This window comes from Podarcis gaigeae (genome assembly GCF_964106915.1).
Source record: "Podarcis gaigeae genome assembly, chromosome: 3".
NCBI classification, from domain to species: Eukaryota; Metazoa; Chordata; class Lepidosauria; order Squamata; family Lacertidae; genus Podarcis; species Podarcis gaigeae.
Genome location: NC_139680.1, coordinates 94,747,991 through 94,770,274, shown reverse-complemented (window position 1 = coordinate 94,770,274; position 22,284 = coordinate 94,747,991). Strand labels below are relative to the sequence as shown.

Here is a 22,284-nt window from a genome sequence, read left to right as displayed (position 1 = left end):
AGTACAACTTCATTGTTGAAAACAATTTTCCTCCTATCAATCTGAGGATTCATGCATCAATATTGTAGATGAACTGTTAATTACAAAATCAATTAAAAAAATTATTTCTAAAAACAGTCACGCATTCTGGCTCTCGGGGGGGCAATTTGGGCAGAAGGTCTCATCTCACTACGACCGCGCCAAATCACAAGTCGTCATCCACAAGTAAGCAAAAGCAATCTGGTTTTTCATTTTTCAGCGCGGCTGAGCCCAGCCTGAGATTGATCGTCACATATGGCCCCAGAAAACAAACTGTCAATACCTTGAATGCTGCAGAATTTGAACAAATAGCCGTCCGCCCATTCAAGCCACTCATTGCATCCCATTTAACAGATTTTATTGACAGTTTCCTTCTTGTAATTAAAGGGAAAACTACTGGCCAGCAACCAAGATAAAGTTCAAAGATAGGGTCAAAACAAAAGCAGATGGAGGGGCATGGTGTGACTGTCAATGGTACATAGCATCAGAGCATGTTATTGACACACAGGTATCTAATGATCGGCACGTCATTAAAGAGGGATCTATCATGAACTTTATGCAAATGCTAAAAGGGACTTAAGACCACAATAAAGCATTAGGGAGGCACAAAGAAAAAACAACAAAGAACAAACGATTTTTTACTTATCAGACACCTGCTCACTGCTTCAGCACGTTTAAGTTCAAATGCAGAGAAGAATCCTTCCTTGATTTCTTAACCCCTTCTGAACAAGTTATATCTGCCTGTTAAACAGCTACCATAAAAATCAAATTTGTATGGTGAAGAAGAGTTCCTGTAAGATTAAACAGTGATTTGCTCCCTTTTCTGATAAAACCTGAGTTCACCTTACTTATTGAGTTCACTGTGTTTAGTAGCCGGATTGAAGTAGATCATATATTACCTTTAGTCATGGGCCCATCCATTCTATTGGGTTTAAGTGAACTGATTAGACTTATCTGGATTATGAAATGGATTTAAGCAGAACAACGTTTATGTTTATTGAAAAGCATCTTTGCTTTTAATACCTTCTGAATTTTCTGGCATCTTTTAACCAAATTAGAAACCATGTGCAACAAATGCATATATTCATAGATCTTCCCTTAATTTGAACTACCTTGTTTCTAGCCATTCAGCATTGTCCTGTAGTAGTATAACTAAGAATTACTTATTCCTACTGTCATGTTTAGAAATTGTCATGCAGAAGGTATTAGAGGAAGGGGTGGAGGGAAATGACATGAGCCATCATGCCAATCTGCCAACCTGAATTAGCAAGCGCGATAGCTTTGAGGGTGACAAACTCTTCTTTCTCCAGCTTCATGCTCTTGTATTTTTTTACCAGTTGCAGGATGGCATTGTTGAGGTCAAGAAGGCCTGCTAATTTAGACTGATCTTCATCCATGATATAGTCTTCAGCATAGACAAGCTCGTCCTCAAAGGAAAGTGATCGGTATACAACGCCCAGAATCAAAATCTCCATCCAAGCACTCTGCAGAAGGCTCATCTGGTCAGCAAGCGATAAAGTGGAAAATCCTAAACCAGGAAGGAAAGTACACAGAAACATAATTAAAATGATCCTGGGCCACCATAATTCTGCATTATAACTATTCTTTCGTGCTTGTTGTTGTTATGTAAGTTATAAATCTGTACCTGTGGATTCCACCCGCTCTGCTCTTCAAGATCAATACAATATAAAATTATTAGAGTAAAAGTTTCATCAAGTCAACTTGAATTTGCATGCCTTTTGTGTGGGATTTTTTATTAAATTTTGGAAAATTTTGTTAGCAACATGAATTTGCTGCTTTTTAAATAATACATTATTATCATTGTCTGAGAATACATTCCCCCAAATATATCCTAAGCACCTATTACATTGAAGCACTAATTTAATACTTTTAATACCTTAAAGTATTTAGATCACATAGCCGTTTATGAACACTCTGGCAATAATGGTTATGATTGGTATGAGAGACACTAACGTTGCAGGCGCGCGCGCACACACACACACACACACACACAGGAGCAAATCAAGTAACCTCAGCTTATTTCTGAGTAGATATGTATAGGATTGCACTTTAAAGATGTCAGGGTCCACTTTAAAGGGGGTAATTATTATTGTGAGTAACAAAAAGAACACTTTTTAGGGGAATTTTTTGATACCTTACTAGAATGATGAAGATGATCACAACAAAAAGCAAAGTGCTTCTTGAACTTCAACCTCTGCATAAACAGAAGCAAGACCTATCCTCTTCAGAAAAGACACTAATTACTTTTGTAATGGCTTCTGCCTCTACTACAGTACTGAAATAGCAGAAAGGCACATTAAAGTGCCAAGTGAATAGTAATCACACCATCATTTTTGAGAGAGACTGAAAATTTAATAATGCTTCTTAATTAATTTAAGTTTTGCTTTTGTTTCACTCCTCCCCCTTCACTTTCCTTCCTAATAGGATCACTAAGGCCAAACATCTTTACTGTTTTACCTTTTCAGGCTCCTGTTTACAGTAGCTGTTAATTTATTATCTCCGACTGCTAATATCCCCCATCACATAAGGTGCTAGTGAAGAGGCGATTTCCTGGCCTATTGGTGAAACTTAGTGTTTTGCCAGTTGGCACCAGCAACCATCAAGTACTTAATAAAATCATCAAAGGGGATTAGTCAAGCTTTTCTTAAGGGGGTCTTAAGACATGTCTAAAGCTTTCATTTGGTTGTTTATGGAACTGCTTACATGTGCTTTGACAAGGATACTGCTGAAAGAATAGTCTGTTTTTGTTGCTCGTTTAGCTTTAAACACATTGCCCTTCTCTTTTGAAGCCCCCTTATAACAGAATAAGTGTCTAGAATATGATAGAAAACAAAAAGAGTGGGGAAGCCACATGCATCAGTTTAGATTAAGACTACTGCAGAATTCAGAAATGAACCTGTTAAAACAAAAAGATAATTACTTCAAGTCAGGAGGCACAAACTGTATTAAAAGCCAATGTTAAGTGGACACTGAAATCCATTCCTTTTATATATCTATATATCTATAACTGTATATATGCTGTTGTTCCTGTGATTTTAAATACTGTGTTTTGTGCCTTGTGGGAAAGGACATTTGTCCTTAAGAGCATAAAGATTTAAAAAAACCACATCGTCAAACAAGTCAATACAACCTCTCTGCAAGATGACGATGGATAATGCCACACTTCTTGTTGTAAATGGAAGGAAATGGAACAGAAATAATAATTTGAAAGGGTCAAAGAAAAGGAATGCATATTTTCAATTAGCTCCAGCATCTCTGCCTTTTTCCTTTCTCTCAAGAACCAGTTTTTCTGTTGCAGCAGATGGACAGAGAACGTAGCCTGCAGCTCTGTCCTGTGACAGCCCCATTCTCCCTCCCAGACACTGCTGTTAGTAAATAGATTTACACATTCTCCAATCTCCACACATCTTTCTGCCGAATAATTAAAAGCAGGATGATTAGTTTATTGAGTGGAAGGAGGAACTTTTTTATTGAGGTCCGTCCATGATTTTTATCAGGGCCAGCACTTTTACGGTTGTCATGAGGGTGCAGGCATCCAATTTTTCTTATCTGCCTGATTAATACAAACGCTGTTTCAGGACGCATTAATTAACAGATACAAATCTACGTTCTCATGGAAGGATCAATACAGAGAAGAAAAGAGGCATCAATGTGAATTTAGTGCTGATGATGGAGAAGGCACTCCATTGACATTTACGTGCACGGAAACTTTAAAGTTGCAGTAGAGCCCTTTTGTCCCTGCGATTTACAAAGTAACAATTTTTTTAACTACAACAATGTTTCACACACTTCTGAGGCATTTAATTAAGCAAAGGGCAATAAAATCCCTTTTGATCACAAAAGAAGTTTTAATTTCAATCATTTTCCTTTCTATCCACCCCCACACACACCTTAGAAAGAGTCCTACTTCGTTTTTTAAATTTATGTACCAAGTTTTGAGTGCATTTTTCTTTTGTAAAAATATAATAAACTACTGTTTAAACTACTGTGTGATTTGATAGCAAAATTACAGAAGCAGACAATGAAAAACAAAACCCTCAAATCAGGGTACTGAAATTTGGCCTGGACATTTAGTTAGATTTTACAAATGACATTATATTCCATTTCAAATCTGGTCCATGATCTTCGAGTAACTTTAATACAACTAAGCTTCCCCCTTTGTTACCAAATGTACAACATAAGGCTTCCTCAAAAGTGGTAAAGGGTGGTTAAATTTGGGTACTGTAAAACAACGTAAGTGTATTTTTATTTTATTTTTAAAAAACCAGGGTTACATTACTTGACCTGTAGTTTGCAAAAACATAAGATGCAGTTGATGAAAACATTCCAAGCAATACAGATACCCACACAGAGTGCCCATATATTTGTCTATAAAGGACAGTGTTTGCATGTTAAAAATAATTCAAAAACCTGAAGCTTTCATGAATAAAACCAGCCATTTAAAAAAATGCATAATTTGCCATACTAGGAAGAAAACAAACAAACAAACAAACAAACAAACCGTCAAACACCTACATCCTTTTCTTTTGTGACAAGGGATTTCTTTCACTCCATAAGAAATGAAATACCCAAACCGACTATAAAAAAACATTTCCAGCCCCTCGACACTTAGCTGTTCCCCAAGATATAGAAGATCCTCGCTTGCCATTATGCTACTGAACTTTGTGTTTTGTATTACACAGCACCTAGCATTTGACAGGTCGTAGTTTTAAATGTTCAACTACATTATGGTTTTTAAAAATACACTTCAATATATTGCAGTGCATTTCCCCCACAGCACAGACCAATTCCACGCATACTGGTGACAACTTTGATCTCTCTCCGTCTCCCTCTGCATGTCAGTGCCATTTAATGTATCCCAGGCATTTTGCTAGCAGAATGACTCTGTACCTTGACCTGCAGTTAAATAGCATGTTTATCTGCGAGACAGTGTGCTCCAAATAAACCAGATGACAGTTTGGAATAACGTCATTTGGAAGGATTGAAAAGCTTCTCAAGAGTCAGGTACCCCGGAGGTAATAGGCTTGAAGGAAGCATGTTCTGTGCCAACCCTGCTGCCATCTTCTACTTGAAGCTCATGCACTTGACAATGACGCCATGGGCACTTGTCAAGACTCCCCCCTTTACTCTCTCTCTCCCCCCTCCACTGGTTTCCCCCCTTCTTTTTTTGGCCTGGCAAACTGATGCACTTTGCAGTCAACTTACAAAAAAGGCTAAGCATTTGAAAGTGTGAAGGGCAAAAAATATCTGACGGCTAGTCTTCAAAAATACACTTTCATTTCACAAAGCATAAATGTTTGTTTCCCAAGCCCAGTGTTGACAGAAATAGGCTGCAGTGCAGGCATAAGAACTTAACCCCTGCTAGGCATTCTCTACTGTACCATTTTTATGTTGCTCAGTCCGGGGCATTGTAAATCCACCTAGATTCTTGTAAATAGCTATAAACAATGGAGCTGCGTTGCTGGTGTCCTCTCTCCCCCACACACTCACCCTGTGCCAACATCTTTCCCCTCCTATGTTGAATGCAGACTCTCGGTTCACTATAAATAGAGACCTTTCAAAGAACTGCTCCTTACACTCCAATCGTAATTATACACTAATGACTCACTGATATCACTAACTATGCGCTGATTGAGTAACTGAACAGTTGTTTGATTCCCCCCTCCTTTTACCCACACATCTATAGAACTAACACTTGGCGAAAGTGAGGAGTAAAGGGGTAACACAGCCGTTGGCATTTTGTTACCAATTCAAACCTTTGCAATATTACTGCTAATGAAATGAGTTTCTCAACTACAGTTTCCACACACATGAAGTAATCTTTTAAACCCGACAATTTGGACCATTTGCTCTTCATGTAGCACACATTCCAATGTAGCCTAAATTGTTTGCATGCCTAAAGATGCTTTGGAGGACCCCATAGACACTAAAGGCACATCTGTGGTTTATATACAGTGCCTTCAGCATTGTGTGTGTGTGCGTGTGTGTGTGCGCGCGCGCACACACACACACACACACGTCATACAGCTATGTATGATCTGGGAAGGGATGCCATCTATTGCTTTCTACTGCCTCTTTTATTCTAATTCTTCCTTGACAAAGGTTGATTTTGTCTGGGATCTGAGACTATATAAAGCAAGCAGACTCATTTATGTCTCCTTTTTTTAAACCCTTTGTTACTACTGTGAATGAAGTGTACAAGCATCTTGCACACTTTAGTCATGATTCAATACCCACCCACCCCGACAAGTATGCAGTGACTTGCATGTCTGAAATCCCAGATAAAATACATCAGTTAAAACTTTCATATAATCTCATACACCAAAGCATTTAAATGAGGTAGGTCACACATTCAGCTCCCAGCAATCAAATGCACAGCAACCAATGGTGTACATGTATGCATGAAACCATGAATCAGCCCTTGCGTGCTCATGTAAGCACACAGTTCTAAAATTATATTTGTATAGGTAAGGTAAAGGAATAGGAAAAGGACCCCTGGGCAGTTAAATCCAGTCAAAGGCAACTATGGGGTGTGGCGCTCATCTCGCTTCAGGCCGAGGGGGGCCGGTGTTTTCTGGGTCATGTGGCCAGCATGACTAAACTGCTTCTGGGGCAACGGGACACTTTGGCAGAGCGTATGGAAACACCGTTTACCTTCCCGCTGAAACGTTACCCATTTATCTACTCACACCGGTGTGCTTTCGAACTTCTAGGTTGGCAGAAGCTGGGACAGAGCAACGGGAGCTCACTCCGCTGTGCAGATTTGAACCACCAACTTTCTGATCGGCATGCCCAAGAGGCTAAAGTGGTTTAGACCACAGCACCACTCACAGAATTTCTATGTCAAAGGTCCATTTGACATGTAAATCAAAGTCAATATTTCACAACTGAAATATCAAGTTCTGGGGGCTATGATTTTTCAGTAATTTGCAGTGCATGATATTCATTTACGTAATGAAGACTGCAGTTAGGAAAAAAAATATTTAAAAGGTTATGAAACAACAAAGCCAAAATATAAAACATTTTTTACATATTTCAAATATGTGTATAGTAAAAGAGTTAAAAATTTAAGCAAATTCAGAACTTTTGGAATTTACAGGTGCCCTGTAGCACTATGGTTGATTCACACATGCAATCCTGCCATTTGCTTTCTCCAGTCAATCCTGCCTCTGTTCACTGCATGCAGCCTATATGGTCATTTCTCCAAGAAGGCCAAGAAGCTTGGAGGCAAAGAGGGATACACAAACCCTACCTTTTAGAACTCAATCAGGTTCTGTGTTTGGAATACTACCAATAATGTCTTAAGAACTTGAGTGTGGATCCTGCTAAAAGTCAATTTAGAAATGATGCCCATTGTCACACTCATTTGGATCTATATCTGTCCTGTGCTGCTCACATGGACATCTAATTTTAACATAAAATTATGTGAGGGACTGACTGGACAACGAGGAGTGGTGGGAGGCACCAGCCGGGGAACCCCCAAGGGAGATCCCAGAGAAGGAAGGCTCAGAGCCCGGGGATTGGTGGTGAGACACTGAGGAGAGGTCAGAAAGGGAAGTTTGGGAGGAGATGCTGGATACTGAAGGGACAACAGGGTTTAGCGAACAGGAGGAACCTGTGACAGGGAGCAGTTCAGACTCTGAGGTTGAAGCAGAAGAGACTGCTGAAGAATCCCGGTAGTCTCCTCCAGCACAACAAGCTCTCCTTCATGCTGGTCTCCAAGAGCATGTGGAGGGAAGAACAGAGACCAGAGGTATGCAGACACAGTTTGAGACTGCTTAGGAAACATTTGGGAAAGGAGGAGCCTTAGGAGGGGTAGAAGACAGGTATCTTTAGTCCTAGCAACTGCTTTATAGAGGCAAGACCTACTGGGCAATGTTACTTAGTTGTACTCCATTTCTTTGAATAAAGAGTGAACTACACTGACAACTGACTTTGTTTCTTTGTGCTGCCCTGCACCTGACTCCAGCCTTGACCAAGTGGTGCATGACTGAACATTGTTGACCGTCCGGTCTACCCTGCCTTACTTCTCCATGTTCCTTGGCTCCAGCTTGGCTCACTATCAGTATCAGAGCCGACCTGGGGGAAGGAGGAGTTGGGCAATAGACAGCAAGGAATTAAGGCAGGGGAGAAAGGAAAGTGCACCCCATGGGCCTTTTGATATTAAAAGTAGACCTAGATGCCTTGTGAACAGGTCAAACATGTGGACAAAAGATGGCAGTACAACATTACACCAATGAGACGGGGGTCACTTCAGGTTTTACTAATTCCCTGGAACTACTGCATTCAGTGAAAAATGGAAATGGGTGTTTTGGTTCACCACCTCCTACCCCATTCAACCTTGTGTGGGTTATAATGCCTGCCCTATTTATTTATTTAAAGCATTTCAAAAACTCTACAATTCTACAATTCTATGATAAAATGGCTACCTATCTATCTATCTATCTATCTATCTATCTATCTATAATCCCTAAGTGGTATGCAAAAACAATGAAACAGCATAATAAAACTAATTTAGCAGCATTATAAAACAGATAAGACAGGAACAGGCAAAAATAGGAATTAAGAAATGAGGTTCAATTTTATGGGTCAAGAACAGCCAGGGGAGGAGGGAATGTCTTCATGGACATCTGAGGCAACTAATATATGATACTTCGCGAATAGCAGAGAGAAGAGCATTCTGCAGTGCAGCGGCAATAGCAGAAAATGCCCATTTTCAGGTCACTGCCCTGTGATGTTACATACGGTGCAGTGCTATGAGTAAGATTTCCCCAGATTATCTAAGTGATCTTACAGGGCTACGCAGGGGCAAGCGGCCTTTTAGGTAACCAGGTCCCAAGTTGTTCAGAGCTTTATGTGTTAGTAACAAGACCCTGAACATAGCATAATAGCACTTCTCTCAGGACAGGTGTAGTATGCAGGCCTCTAGGTGCATATAACAACCTGGCCACAGTTTGAAAGCATGATTTAGATCAGCGTTGGAATTTTATTAAGCACTGAGAGTGGCTAGGGCAACTTAATTAGATGGGTGAGGTACAAATATAATAATAATAACAATAATAATAACAATAATAACAATAATAATATCTTGTAGTTCAGATATAACATTGCTATGTATCATGCACATAGGTTCTATGACAATATTCAGGGCATTCTGCTACTTGAAACAGAGCCCCTCCCACGCTGGGTGCCCCGCTCCCGCAGGCGGCATACCACACCCCCAGGAAGCACGCCATGCCCCCGGAATGTGTGCCGGCCCCGCCCCCACCTGCTCTCCGCCCCCGGTGCCAGAGCATGAAGCTCTGCCACTGCCTTTAATGCCTATATTTCACCTTCAGCTGCCTACCTAGCAGACCTGCCCTATTCTGTGGAGCTCAAACTGCAAAAATATACAACACAAAGCCAGGGGAGAAACTAGGCTTTATTTCACCCAGGTGAAAAACCCATCCCTCATGTGAATCCCAGGTCAAAAACCCATCCCTCATGTTTGGCATCCCTCATGTGAATTTGCATACACACATACTGTACACAGGCTGGGAGCCTCAATGACACCCCTCTGGAGTCTTCACCCAGGGCTAAACACACACCCCCAGCTGCCTATGGGTCTACACAAAGCAATGAATGGGGGATAGGAACCAAATGGAAAATAACCTCAAAAGGGAGATAGAAAGTTAATAAGTCATGCAGCTAGACAAAGTAAATAGGTTTAAGTATTTATTTTATTTATGCGGAAGTCTTCTCTTTCAAAGAAGGCTAAAAAGGCTAAGTGAAACCTTTCACTGCAACTGTCATGACAAGATGCTTCCCACATAACTTCTCAATATAGTGGGCCATTTTCTCCATTTCTTATTTAATTGCATATTTATGTTCCTTTCATCCCTTTTTAAAATGCAAGTTCATATAAATATAAAATAATTGTTTATAACAGACACGGGGGCGGGGAATGCTGACCATAAGCACTTTTCCAATGAACCCTACTGATAGACCTGCACGTGCTGCGAAACAGATAAGAGAAACCCAGGGCTTTTAACGCCACACTACTTTCATCTCCTTGAAACAAGAGCAGATAGGTGGCATGGCAATAAAAATGCATTCACACTGCACGTCCATCTCAATCCATTAAGAACAATAGATTCTCACTAAGCAAATATTCGCTTGTCAGAAGTATTTGCAACAGTGGATTCATTCAGCAGGACTAAGTAAGTGAGGTTCACAGCAATTTAAAAGCAGCAAATTAGACATTTACAAACAGTGAAGATGCTGCTTGTCTACCGTGACCTTTCACTCAGGCCATACAAGAAGGTGTTAATGTAATTTAAATGCCAGTTAGAAATATTTCACTGGTCTCTTTTACCTTCTCTAAAGCCTTACATAACATTCCTAAAGAGGAACAATTTAAGCTTGTCATTTTTTTTCCGCAAGGAGGCTTCCATCTCTGAGGTAACCGCCTTGCAGGTCAAACTGATGTAGCTGTTTAAATCAAAAGCTTTGTTTCCTAAAAAGAAATTTTGCCTGCTTGTTAGCTTTTATTTCTATATACAGCTGTCACATTTTCCCCCACTCCTTTTTTTAAAAGGCCATTCCTAGACGCGGGAGGGAGTACTTCCAGAGAGCAACATTGAGGGACATGTGCTTGGGCCTGTGGAGTGCCACAGGGTCCCACGCCATCCTTCATGCTCTTTAACAATTAGAGCTGTGCCCCTTCAGCAAATCTTTTGGGCCCTCCTGATATAGTTTGTATTTTGGTCTCTGAACCTTTCGATTTTCTGCAAGGCCTACAGACTGTTTTGTTTTGTATGATGCCATTTTGTGTGTGTTAACATTGTACATACATTGTGACTTATGTATCACTCTGCAATTTCTTAAAGAAGAGTGGTTGGTTGGTTGGTTGGTTGGTTACGGTAATTAATTAATTAACAAAATAATATAACTCAGAGACAAATCATAAGAGTGTGAAGAGAACTTGGAGATCATCTAGTCCAAGCCTTTGCTCAGCACAAGACCTACTGTGTAGGATGCAACTATTTATTTATTGCAACTACACATCCAGCCTCTGCTTAATACTTCCAGTAAAGGACAGCCCAAGGCAGGCTATACATCTCTTACTACAGTGGTACCTCAGGTTAAGAACTTAATTCGTTCTGAAGGTCTGTTCTTAACCTGAAACTGTTCTTAACCTGAGGTACCACTTTAGCTAATGGCGCCTCCTGCTGCCACTGCGCCACGATTTCTGTTCTCATCCTGAGGTAAAGTTGTTAACCTGAGGTACTACTTCCGGGTTAGCGGAGTCTGTAACCTGAAGTGTTTGTAAGCCGAGGTACCACTGTATTAGGAACTTTCTCCGAATCTTTAGCTAAAACCTGCTTCCTTGAAGGGGACGTGGGTGGCATTGTGGGTTAAAGCCTAGGGCTTGCTGATCAGAAGGTCGGCGGTTTGAATCCCTGCGACGGGGTGAGCTCCTGCTGCTCGGTCCCCGCTCCTGCCAACCTAGCAGTTTGAAAGCACGGCAAAGTGCAAGTAGATAAATAGGAACCGCTCCAGCGGGAAGGTAAATGACGCTTCCGTGCGCTGTTCTGGTTCGCCAGAAGCAGCTTAGTCATGCTGGCCACATGACCCAGAAGCTGTACACCGGCTCCCTCAACCAATAAAGCGAGATGAGCACCGCAACCCCAGAGTCGGCCACAACTGGACCTAATGGTCAGTGGTCCCTTTACCTTTATCTTACTTCCTTGCAACCTCCACCCATTGCTCTCGTCTTGCTTCATATTGGGAAGAAGTCTGCTTCATACTGGAATAGTCATTTATAGTGTGATTCTTTAAAGTTGCATGAGTTATTTCAGCAGAAGATTTGGTTTATCGTTCTCACCAGAGGTCTAAGCACATTTTCTGTGTGGCGTGTAGCTGCTAGTTGCATTCCATCTGGTCTGGCTGCTTAGTTCATGGGTAGGCAAACCAAGGCCCAGGGGCTGGATCCGGCCCAATCGCCTTCTAAATCCGGCTCGCAGATGGTCTGGGAATCAGTGTGTTTTTGCATGAGTAGAATGTGTCCTTTTATTTAAAATGCATCTCTGGGTTATTTGTGGGGCATACAAATTCTTTCTTTCTTTCTTTTTTCTTTTCAAAATATAGTCTGCCCCCCCACAATGTCTGAGGGACAGTGAACCGGCCCACTGCTGAAAAAGTTTCTGACCCCTTTACTGCCACCTGTTGGTGTGAATGAGTCAAGGCCCTCAATAGATTGTGGGGGGGAGTATTTAGTAGTAGTGAACTGGACCATTTCCCCCTACATATTGGACACAGGTTGCTTCCTCCTCTATGGTGATACAAGCTATTAATTTGGGCACCATAAGTTGAACAGGTTAACAGGTTTGGACTGTTAAGGAGACATCTGTTTGATAAATATGACCTAACTAGTTGCGTCTTTAAAACCTCATAGATAAAACTACAGAAGCAAAATTAAGGAACCTTCCCTTTCTAAGGTTATCCTACAGTGCTACAATATTAAACAAAAATGCAAAAAATCACCTTTAGACTTTTACAAAAGGTAGGATGAAAAGAATCCAAGAAAATAAATTAGCTGCTTCTTAAATAATCAAAGCAATTTTGTAGGGCTTAAAAAAAGCACCAACATCAGCAGAGCTAAACTTCTTAAACAACCAGTCAAATGATTAAAGATTTACTTTGTTATGTCCCAAGTGATGTGGAACCCCAGTAAGACTAGGGTTGCCATATTGTTGTTAAGCTTTCTTTAGGAAGACTCCGAAATTGTTGGGTTTGTTTTTTTAATGAAAGCTACAAAAAAAATATATAAAAATTCTGAAGCTTTTAAAGCTTTTTAAGGTATTTAAGCTATTTAAACCCCTCCCCCCATTGCAGGTTTTCCAGGACATTTGCCTGATTTCTGAAAAATAATCCAGTATGCCATTTTTGGAGGTGAATTCCATGACACGTCCTGGAAAATCAGGACGCATGGCAGACTAAATTTCATTAAGTAGAAATATGCCAGTTTAAGTGGGTTGAGAATCTTGTCAGCCAGCACCTGCATTTCTGATTTCAGCTTTGGTATTTCCTGGCTTGAGTGTGTTGGTGCTGTTAAGGCTACCTCAGGAGGCAGAGTGTCTGAAGTCTGCAACAGTTCAAAGAAAGGGGGGGGGGAAGCTGCCTGATTCTAATACACCTAATTAGCCATCGGCAGACTCTTAATTGCATACATTAGGATGATTCCATAGTGGAGATTAATTCTAAATATACCCAAGCAGCTGGTTAAGATGCCATGGATTACAGTGTGGACTGTACTTTTCCACTTAATTAGATATCAAAATTAAGCAGCAACAAGCATTTTGACATAACGGGGATCAAGCCGCCACTTGGTATCCCAGAGCTGTACTAAAGTGACCGCTAAACAGAGCCGCACAGATGGAGAGATATTAAATGCCGCACTGGAAAGTAATTTCAAATAATAAAATATCAATATTTACATTTTAATTACCCCTACTGAGAGCCGCTCTGTCATTTTCACTATTGCCGACGCAGCAAGGGGTAGTGGAATGACATTGCAGCTCTGACAGCAATGACTATTTTGTTTCCATTAAAGAATGACAAGTGTTTTAGAGGCAGTGACACCCAGTGTGTGAACAAGAATGACAGCCGATCAGAAAATTCCTATTAAGGGAATAAATGACTCAACAAAAGAACTGACTTCAAGCAGCCAGCTCCTCCTTGAATGAAGCACATGATTGGTTCCATTTTTTTGGCAAAATTTTATAATTAAAAGACACCCTTGAGATCCCTTAATACGCCATGAAATATTTAAAAATATAGCACATTATGCGACTGGTCCATATCAAATCAGCAATATTAAGAGGAGACAGTAGTCTGAGCTTGTGAGACAAATGCAGATTAGTTTAGTTAAGATGGATACATTTTAGAAGCAAAACCATTTCCATCTCAACTAAGTTTAGAATCTACTTCAGAAGTCTGGTAACTACTCTTGTTTTAATTACTACAGCTTGCTTTTCTTTTGACAAAGATGCTCATAACATATTGGGGTAGTACGTTAATCCTTAAAATTGTCACATGAAACTCATTGCATTCACTATATCAGATAGATAAGCATAAATGCAAGTGGGTTCCAATGCTGATGCTGATGCTGATGATTTATTGAATTTATATATCTCCCTAAACCTGAAGGTCTCAGGGCAATTCACAGAGTAAAATCAAAATATAAAACCACAAAACACATACTCAAAATAAAACCAACCCAATAGCCCTGCCCAGCCCCTGCCATCACATTTTAAAAGGGCGTAGGATGTCAATAAAATTATCCAAAGGCCCAGTTGAAAAGGAAAGGTGTATAATGAAGGCGCCAGGCAAACTTCCCTAGGAAGAGCATTCCACAGACGGGGAGCCACTGCAGACGGGGAGCCACTGCAGAGTGTTGCCATACTCCAGACCTCTCAAGGAGGAGGCACATGAAGAAGGGAATCAGAAGATGATCTCATATGGAAAGAGGCGGTCCTTGAGGTATTGCAGTCCTGAGCAGTTTAAGGCTTTATAGGTCAAAACCAGCACTTTGAATTGGGCCCAGAAACAAATTGGTAGCTAGTGCAGTCAGACCAGGATTGGTGTAATATGCTCAAACTGTCTTACCTGACTCCTTAATTCTGCACTACTTGAAGTTTCCGAACCATCTGCAGAGGCAGCCCTACGTATAATGCATTTAAACAAAATGTATTTATCTGTTCATTGTGGAGCTTCGTGTAGTCTTTTAGCTATGCTGCTATATGTGTTACAGGATTTAAAATAAAACAAAACCCAAAGCCATTATCCATCCCTGATCATCACTGGTGAGGCCACAGGGAAGTGTAATCAAAAGCTTACCTTCCAGGACCAAACAAGGAGGGAAAAGGGGTCCATTAGGGACGTCACATGAAGACAACTATGGGTGCTTTCCTACTAGAGCCAGTGACAGGTTTTTTTTAGAATAGTTATTGGGACTATGGTACAGAAGGAAAGTGTTAACCCCCCCACACACATTTGAGTTCTGATTCTGATTGAACCTCCCCTTCACATTTGTATAAAAACAAGAGTATCACAAAAGTAGCTCAGTGGGTAGAGGGAGGAAACTTTTAATCTCAGGGTTATGGGTTCAAGCTCCACTTTGGGCAAAAGATTCCTGCATTGCAGGGGGTTGGACTAGATGACCCTTGTAGTACCTTCCAATCTACAGTTCTATGATTTGATTTGATTTAATTTTACTTCCAGCCCTAAGCAATCCTATTCCACTACAACTAGGTGCTCTTGCAAAGGAGCATGTGTACACCTGACCTGTGTACACCTGACCTGTGTACACCTGACCTGTGTACACCAACAGCAGTAAACATTCCACTTAACCCAATCCTCCCTCGTACCTGCAGAACTGTGTCCAAATTAACAGATATTACAGAGATGCCTAAAAAGGCACGGTGTTACCATGGGGCACCAATGAAGAACATGTACCAATTTAAAGTGCTTGGCATATTAGAAGATACAGTCCAGAAGTCAAAAAGAGGGAAGAGCTCTCTTTACTATGTATGACTCAAACTATAGAACAAGAGAGAAAATCATGGGTTGGTACAGCACTGAGTAACTACATGACCCTCCGGTGCTGTGGAATCTGTTCTGTAATGTTAGTGGAGCTGAATTATAAGTGTGACAAATGGCTAGGTCTTGGATTAAAGCATCTCCTCCTCCCTCCCCCTTCTCTCTTTCGTTCAGAGAAAAATATAAGGTTGCTGGTTAGAAGTTAACATGTTAAACAAACCCCAGATGTTAGCTATGCCTAACATTAGCTACCTAACTAGTAACTCATCAGATTTCCTGCTTTAAAGAAACTATCCTGGAAGTACTTCTTAAGCATCCCTAATGCTTTTAGGACTAGACGCTTTCCCCCATCTTTCAGCCACTAGCACCTTTTAATTTCTGAAAGAGCCACGGTTGAAAATCTTAATTAATTGTTCCATACTGCTTCAGGATCATTATGCAATGTAATAAAGGCCGTGTAATTATGAAATTTTACAGCCATTACCAAGGCTGATGGCTCGTATTTCATCCTCAGCTGGACCCAATGGCTTTTAGCCACTCAGCTTCCCTTTGATGAACTACAGACAGATCTATCAGGCCCAAACAATATCCAGGCAAGGCGGCTATAATAGCTACCTACCGATGAAGCCATAGATAAAGATAAACTATAAATCTACGCACAAATGCAGCCACATTGCCTCGGGATGACAGAGGAGAGCAGATGAGACACTTGGGAAGGCTTCCCAGTAACATGAATTCAACCTTTTCCTTTTCCTTTCTTATTCCAAGTGGAATTAGTTTAATTTCTTTAAGTTGTGACATTTCTATTATCATTGCAGAAGTTTTTTTTTAAATCAAAAACCCAAAACTTCATAGGGTTGATTCCTTGTTGTAATATTTGCAATCAATTAAAAATGAAGATTCTACATTTAAAACAATAGGAAATTGCTCATTATGGTGCCACCAAAAATGACATCACCCCCTCCATAATTTTTAGAAACAATTTCCTGTGCTGTGATGTCATCACTGTGTTTCCCTATCACCAGATTGCACAACTTCATAATGCCATAACATGGGCTAAGTATTGCTACCTGTGAGTGGGATTTTTGATGAGGATAATAAATAATGCACTGACATTTATATTGGGATGACAAGCCATACTCCAAAAGAATTTTAACTTGTTGGCAATTAATGAGGTATCTGAATGGATGTTCCCAATTTTTTGTCTACAAGGCCAGCATTTCATCAGACAATGTCATCTGTTGCACATGGTCAGAACTGGACTTCTCTTTTATTAACTCCTTACTCACAGTAACTGTTCTTGAGGTTTTTCAAACAGTGAAAATGTTCACCTTGAGCCATAATCTGCAGGAGTATGGCCTGGCTCCTTTGAGATAGTTGCATACACCTACAGGTCAGCCAACATGTCTGTGTCATGTAAATGGGCAACACCTCCCCCCAAAAGCAAATGCAGACAGTTGTATGCGGGGACTGATAAGAGTACCAATCCAAGATTTGGGGGGGAGGGGGGACAAATAAATTCCTGGACAAGAAGTTTACCAATCAATCTAAAATTTGGCAAAACTTTGTATACTTTCCAAGGCGTCCTTCTAACTATTTTAACCATAATCATAATCATAATTATTATTTATTATTTATACCCCGCCCATCTGGCTGGGTTTCCCCAGCCATTCTGGGTGGATTCCAACAGAATATTAAAATAATAATAATAATAATAATAATAATAATAATAATAATAATAATAATAATAATAATTTTTTATTTATACCCCGCCCTCCCCAGCCAAGGCCGGGCTCAGAGCGGCTTACAAGCAATAATAAAAACAAGATGAATGATTACAACTTAAAAACAAAAATAAAATACAACATTAAAATAATGGAACATTAAAATATTAAAATGTAGCCTCATCGCAGGAGAAGGAAAAGAAAGAAAGAGGAGGAAAAAAGAGAGAGAGAGAGAGAGAGAGAGAGGGAGGGAATCAAATTGGCTCCAAGCCAAAGGCCAGGCGGAACAACTCTGTCTTACAGGCCCTGTGGAAAGAAATCAGATCCTGCAGGGCCCTGGTCTCATGAGGCAGAGCGTTCCAGCAGGCCGGAGCCAGCGTTGAAAAGGCCCTGGCTCTGGTTGAAGCCAATCTAACTGCTTTAGGGCCTGGGACCACTAGGGTGTTATTATTTATGGACCTTGAGGCTCTCTGTGGGGCATACCAGGAGAGGCGGTCCCGTAGGTACGAGGGTCCTAGGCCGTGAAGGGCTTTAAAGGTCAAAAGCAGCACCTTAAATCTGACCCTGTACTCCACCGGGAGCCAGTGCAGCTTGAAAAGCACTGGGTGAATATGCTCCCATGGCAGAGACCCCGTGAGGAGCCTCGCTGCAGCATTCTGTACCCGCTGGAGTTTCTGGGACAGCTTCAAGGGCAGCCCCGCATAGAGCGAATTACAGTAGTCAAGCCTGGAGATGACCGTCGCATGGATCACTGTGACCAGGTCGGGGCGGGAAAGGTAAGGGACCAACTGCTTGATGCGGCGAAGGTGGAAAAATGTCGCCTTGGCTGTTGCTGTAACTTGCGCCTCCATGGAAAGGGAGGCATCAAGGATTACACCCAAACTCTTAACGGAAGGCAATGGCACTAATTGGGCCCCCGCAAGAGAAGGGAGTTGGTCCCTCATCCCCATGCCATCCCGACCTAGCCATAGGACCTCTGTCTTCGAAGGATTTAGTTTCAATCGGCTCCCACGAAACCATCCAGCCACAGCTTCCAAGCATCTGGTCAGTGTGTTCGGGGCCGAGTCAGTGTGGCCATCTATCAGCAGATAGAGCTGAGTGTCATCAGCATATTGGTGACAGCCCAGCCCATAGCTCCGGATAATCTGGGCAAGGGGGCGCATAAAGATGTTAAAAAGCATCGGGGAGAGAATTGCGCCCTGCGGCACTCCACACACCAAGGAGTGGCGCAACGACACTTCCCTCCCTAATGCCACCCTCTGTCCCCGACCAGAGATAAAAGAGCACAACCAGTTACGGGCTATGCCCTGTATCCCTACGTCTGTAAGGCGGTGGTCCAGAAGATCATGATCGACCATGTCAAAGGCTGCTGACAAATCTAAAAGGATCAGCAGTCCTGACCCGCCTCGATCCAGTTGTCTACGGAGATCATCTGTTAGGGCAGCCAGAGCCGTCTCCGTCCCAAAACCAGGACGGAAACCAGACTGAAATGGATCTAATGCCGATGTTTCCTCCAGAAACCTACCAAGCTGTTCAGCAACCGCTCTCTCAATTACCTTACCCAGGTATGGAAGATTTGAAACTGGGCGGTAATTGGATAGGTCTAAGGGATCTAATGAAGTTTTTTTTAAGAGTGGACACACCACTGCTTCCTTCAATTCCCCTGGGAATGTCCCCGTGTCAAGGGACAAATTGATAATTTCAACCAGGGGGGTCCGCACAACATCTGGACACTCCCTAATCAGCCAAGACGGGCACGGATCAAGGAGGCAGGTGGTGGGCCTACCAACTTGGAGGAATCTATCCACATCAGTAGGGAGTATCCGATCGAAATGGTCCAACACTGGACCTGAAGTCAGTCGAGGGACCTCCAGTTCAGTCACTGTATCTAAATTGGCAGGGAGGTCACGGCGGAGCAACAGGACTTTCTCCACACAAAAACTCGCGAATGCCTCACAGCTGTGGGTCGAATTTGTGCTTAAATTTGGTTGTCCTCCTAAGGACGTTATTGACCTAATTATTTTAAAAAGTTGTGCCGGGTGAGAGCTAGCGGATGCAATGGAAGCTGCAAAGTAAGATTTCTTAGCAGCTTTCATAGCCATCTCATAGGCTTTCATAAGCGTCCTATAAGATGTTCTTGAGGCTCCGTCATGAGTCCGTCGCCATACTCGCTCTAGCCGTCTGAGATCCCGCTTCATTTTCCGGAGCTCCTCAGTAAACCAAGGGGCCCGGTTTTGACGGGGTCGCAGAGGGCGCTTAGGCGTGATCTCATCAATGGCTGCCAAGAGCCGGTTATTCCAGTCCTCAACAAGGTCATCTAATGAGTCGCCAGGAGGAGCAGGGTTCCGCAAGGCTTGTCGGAATCTATCAGGATCCATCAGTTTTCGCGGACGAGCCCAAATGGGTTCGCCACCCGAGCTGGGGAGGAGCGGGAAGTCTATCTTGGCTTTCAGAGCGTAGTGATCAGACCATGGCACTTCCACAGCAGGGAGCATGATCACATCTATGCCAGCCCCAAAGATCAGATCCAACGTGTGGCCTGCTTGATGAGTGGGGCCCAAAACAACCTGGGAGAGCCCTAGTGTTGCCATGGAAGTCATTAGGTCCAGAGCCTCTGAGGAGGGAGCGGCATCGGCATGGACGTTGAAGTCTCCCAAAACCAGTAGGTTTGGGAACTCCAAGCGCAGCCCGCCACCACCTCCAGCAGGTCTGACAGGGTGGCTGCAGGTGTGCTGGGTGGTCGGTACACCAGCCAGACAGCCAAGCTTTCCTTGGTGCCCCACACGAGACCAACACATTCAATGCCGGAGATCGCCGGTGATGGCAGAGCTCTGAAAGAGCAATCCTCAATATAGGATTACAATAGTCTATTAAACATTAAAATCTTCCCTAAACAGGGCCGCCTTCAGATGTCCTCCAAAAGTCTGGTAGTTGTTTTTCTCTTTGATCTCTGGTGGGAGGGCATTCCACAGGGCGGGTGCCACTACCGAGAAGGTTCCCTGTAACATGGCTTCTCACAGCGAGGGAACCGCCAGAAGGCCCTCGGCGCTGGACCTCAGTGTCCGGGCAGAACGATGGGGGTGGAGACGCTCCTTCAGGTATACTGGACTGAGGCTCTAGTGCAGGGGAGTGAAAACTTTGTTCCTGTCAAAAACTGCACTGTCTCAGAGGCAACCTGTCAGAAGCTGTATACTTCCCCTCTGTCTTCCCCTTCCTTGCTCCCAGTATGAAATTGGGTTAAGGCAGTCTTCCCCAATGTGGTGCCCTCTAGATGGTTTTGATTGCAATTCTTTAGCAACAGTCAGCATGGCTATTGTTCAAAACATCTGGCGGGCACTGCATTGGAGAAGACTGGGCCAAAGACTACATGTAGCTCTTGCTCTAGGTTCTGGTGTGATTTCAGTCAGACATGTATCTCTTTACTTGCCACGTGTATTCTCTCTGGGAATGTTACACTTTTCTTGGATTTTGGTGATATATATGACCAAACAAGCCAATGTTTGTGAGTCTTGTAATAGTAAATTATGAGACTAGCATCCGTATTGCACAGTTTGTTACATAGCTTTTCATGATTAGTGTGCTATTTTTTAACATCTAAGTTGTATATATCATTTAACATACCCTAAAACTACTCAACAGGGCCAAATATCTTGCAATATACCTCACTGCCTTGTACATTCTTTGCCAGACCATGTGCATCACTCCAGTTTCTTTTATTTAAGCAACTACATCACTGCAAATGCACACACATATATATCAACCCTCTCAGTAGAAACTTTGATTACTATAAGAAAGGGTAGCACTGGTAGTAATGTATTAATATATGAAATATGACAAAAATGATTGGCACCCACATTTTTAAACTCTGTTGGGACACAATTCATCTAATTGAATGAGAATAGGCAGCTTTGTTTGGAGTCTGGAGACATAGGCCAACGTTCTGAGAATAGATTTTAATTATCACTCAGGACATCACCAGCACTCCACTTCACACATTTCCTTTATTCAAAGTGACAGCTTGTTCTTCTTTAGTGGTCTCCATGGACTGGATTCAGACTTAGTTATACTTAGAGTAGACCCAAGGAAAACTATCTAGCGGCTATACTCATTCACAAGAAAGGCTTCAGGAGTAAACCCTGAAGAAAAATTCGTACCCACTGCCTTGCAGGACATCTTCGCGAGAAGAAAAGGCTAAGAAGTCCCTAAGATGGTTGGATAGCATCTTGTACGTCTCCTTCTGGCAGCCCCTTCAGCCAGGTTGGTGTCAAGTGTATTGTTTTGCTTTCCTATGGACCACATGAGTGACGCTGAGAGGGGGATCTTGTAGTCAGGGCAGCTCAGAACCTCCATGTACACTGCTCAGGTTTGCACCCCAGAGAGGTCACTTTGGTTCTGCTAACGCAGCAAAAATAATGCAGGAGACAGCAGCTTTGAGTTACCAGTCTCTACAGCCACACCAGGCACTCTGATTCTCCAACAGTTTGCCTTCACCCCTGCCGGCACACGCCATTGTCTCTCAAGACAGGCAGATACCAACACAACACAAGGGAATCAAAGGACTTGTAAGTCATGACTAACTGAAGCCCCATTGATTTAAATGAATCTACTCTAAAAACGACCATGCCTGGATCCAACAAGGGAGGCAATTCCAAACTTGCTTGAGGATTGGAACACAACTCCTGATTGGATTATGAGCTTCTCCAGATTTTGCAACGCAGTTTTGGTGCACAAAAAATGTGCATGAGAAGGCACTGTCTTACGGTTAAAATGCACATAAAAGCACATTTTAATGGGAAGTGCATGGAAAAGCACTGAAAAGTACATATCTGAGGGTAAGTACATATAAAAATGTGCACATTACTGCCTATAATAATGCATACAATGTAAATGATGACAATTCACAGCAATCACAGAGGCACTTCTAGAAAGGGCAAAGAGA

The 22,284-nt window shown here is 42.2% G+C and overlaps 1 protein-coding gene and 1 long non-coding RNA gene across 42 annotated transcripts in view; one reads left to right on the top strand and one right to left on the bottom strand.

The window, feature by feature from the left end:
• Positions 1-1,739, top strand: part of LOC310842091 — a 43,841-nt gene extending 42,102 nt beyond the window's left edge. For all 4 annotated transcript variants that reach the window (XR_014562847.1, XR_014562848.1, XR_014562849.1 and 1 more), the window contains one exon: positions 1,356-1,739. This is a non-coding gene — a long non-coding RNA (uncharacterized lncRNA). The remainder of the gene's footprint in view (positions 1-1,355) is intronic.
• ESRRG (estrogen related receptor gamma) overlaps positions 1-22,284 on the bottom strand; it is a 472,603-nt gene that overhangs the window by 14,338 nt on the left and 435,981 nt on the right. For all 38 annotated transcript variants that reach the window (XM_083733538.1, XM_083733529.1, XM_083733539.1 and 35 more), the window contains one exon: positions 1,277-1,546. In XM_083733538.1, coding sequence (XP_083589664.1) covers positions 1,277-1,546 — 270 coding nt within the window. The remainder of the gene's footprint in view (positions 1-1,276; positions 1,547-22,284) is intronic.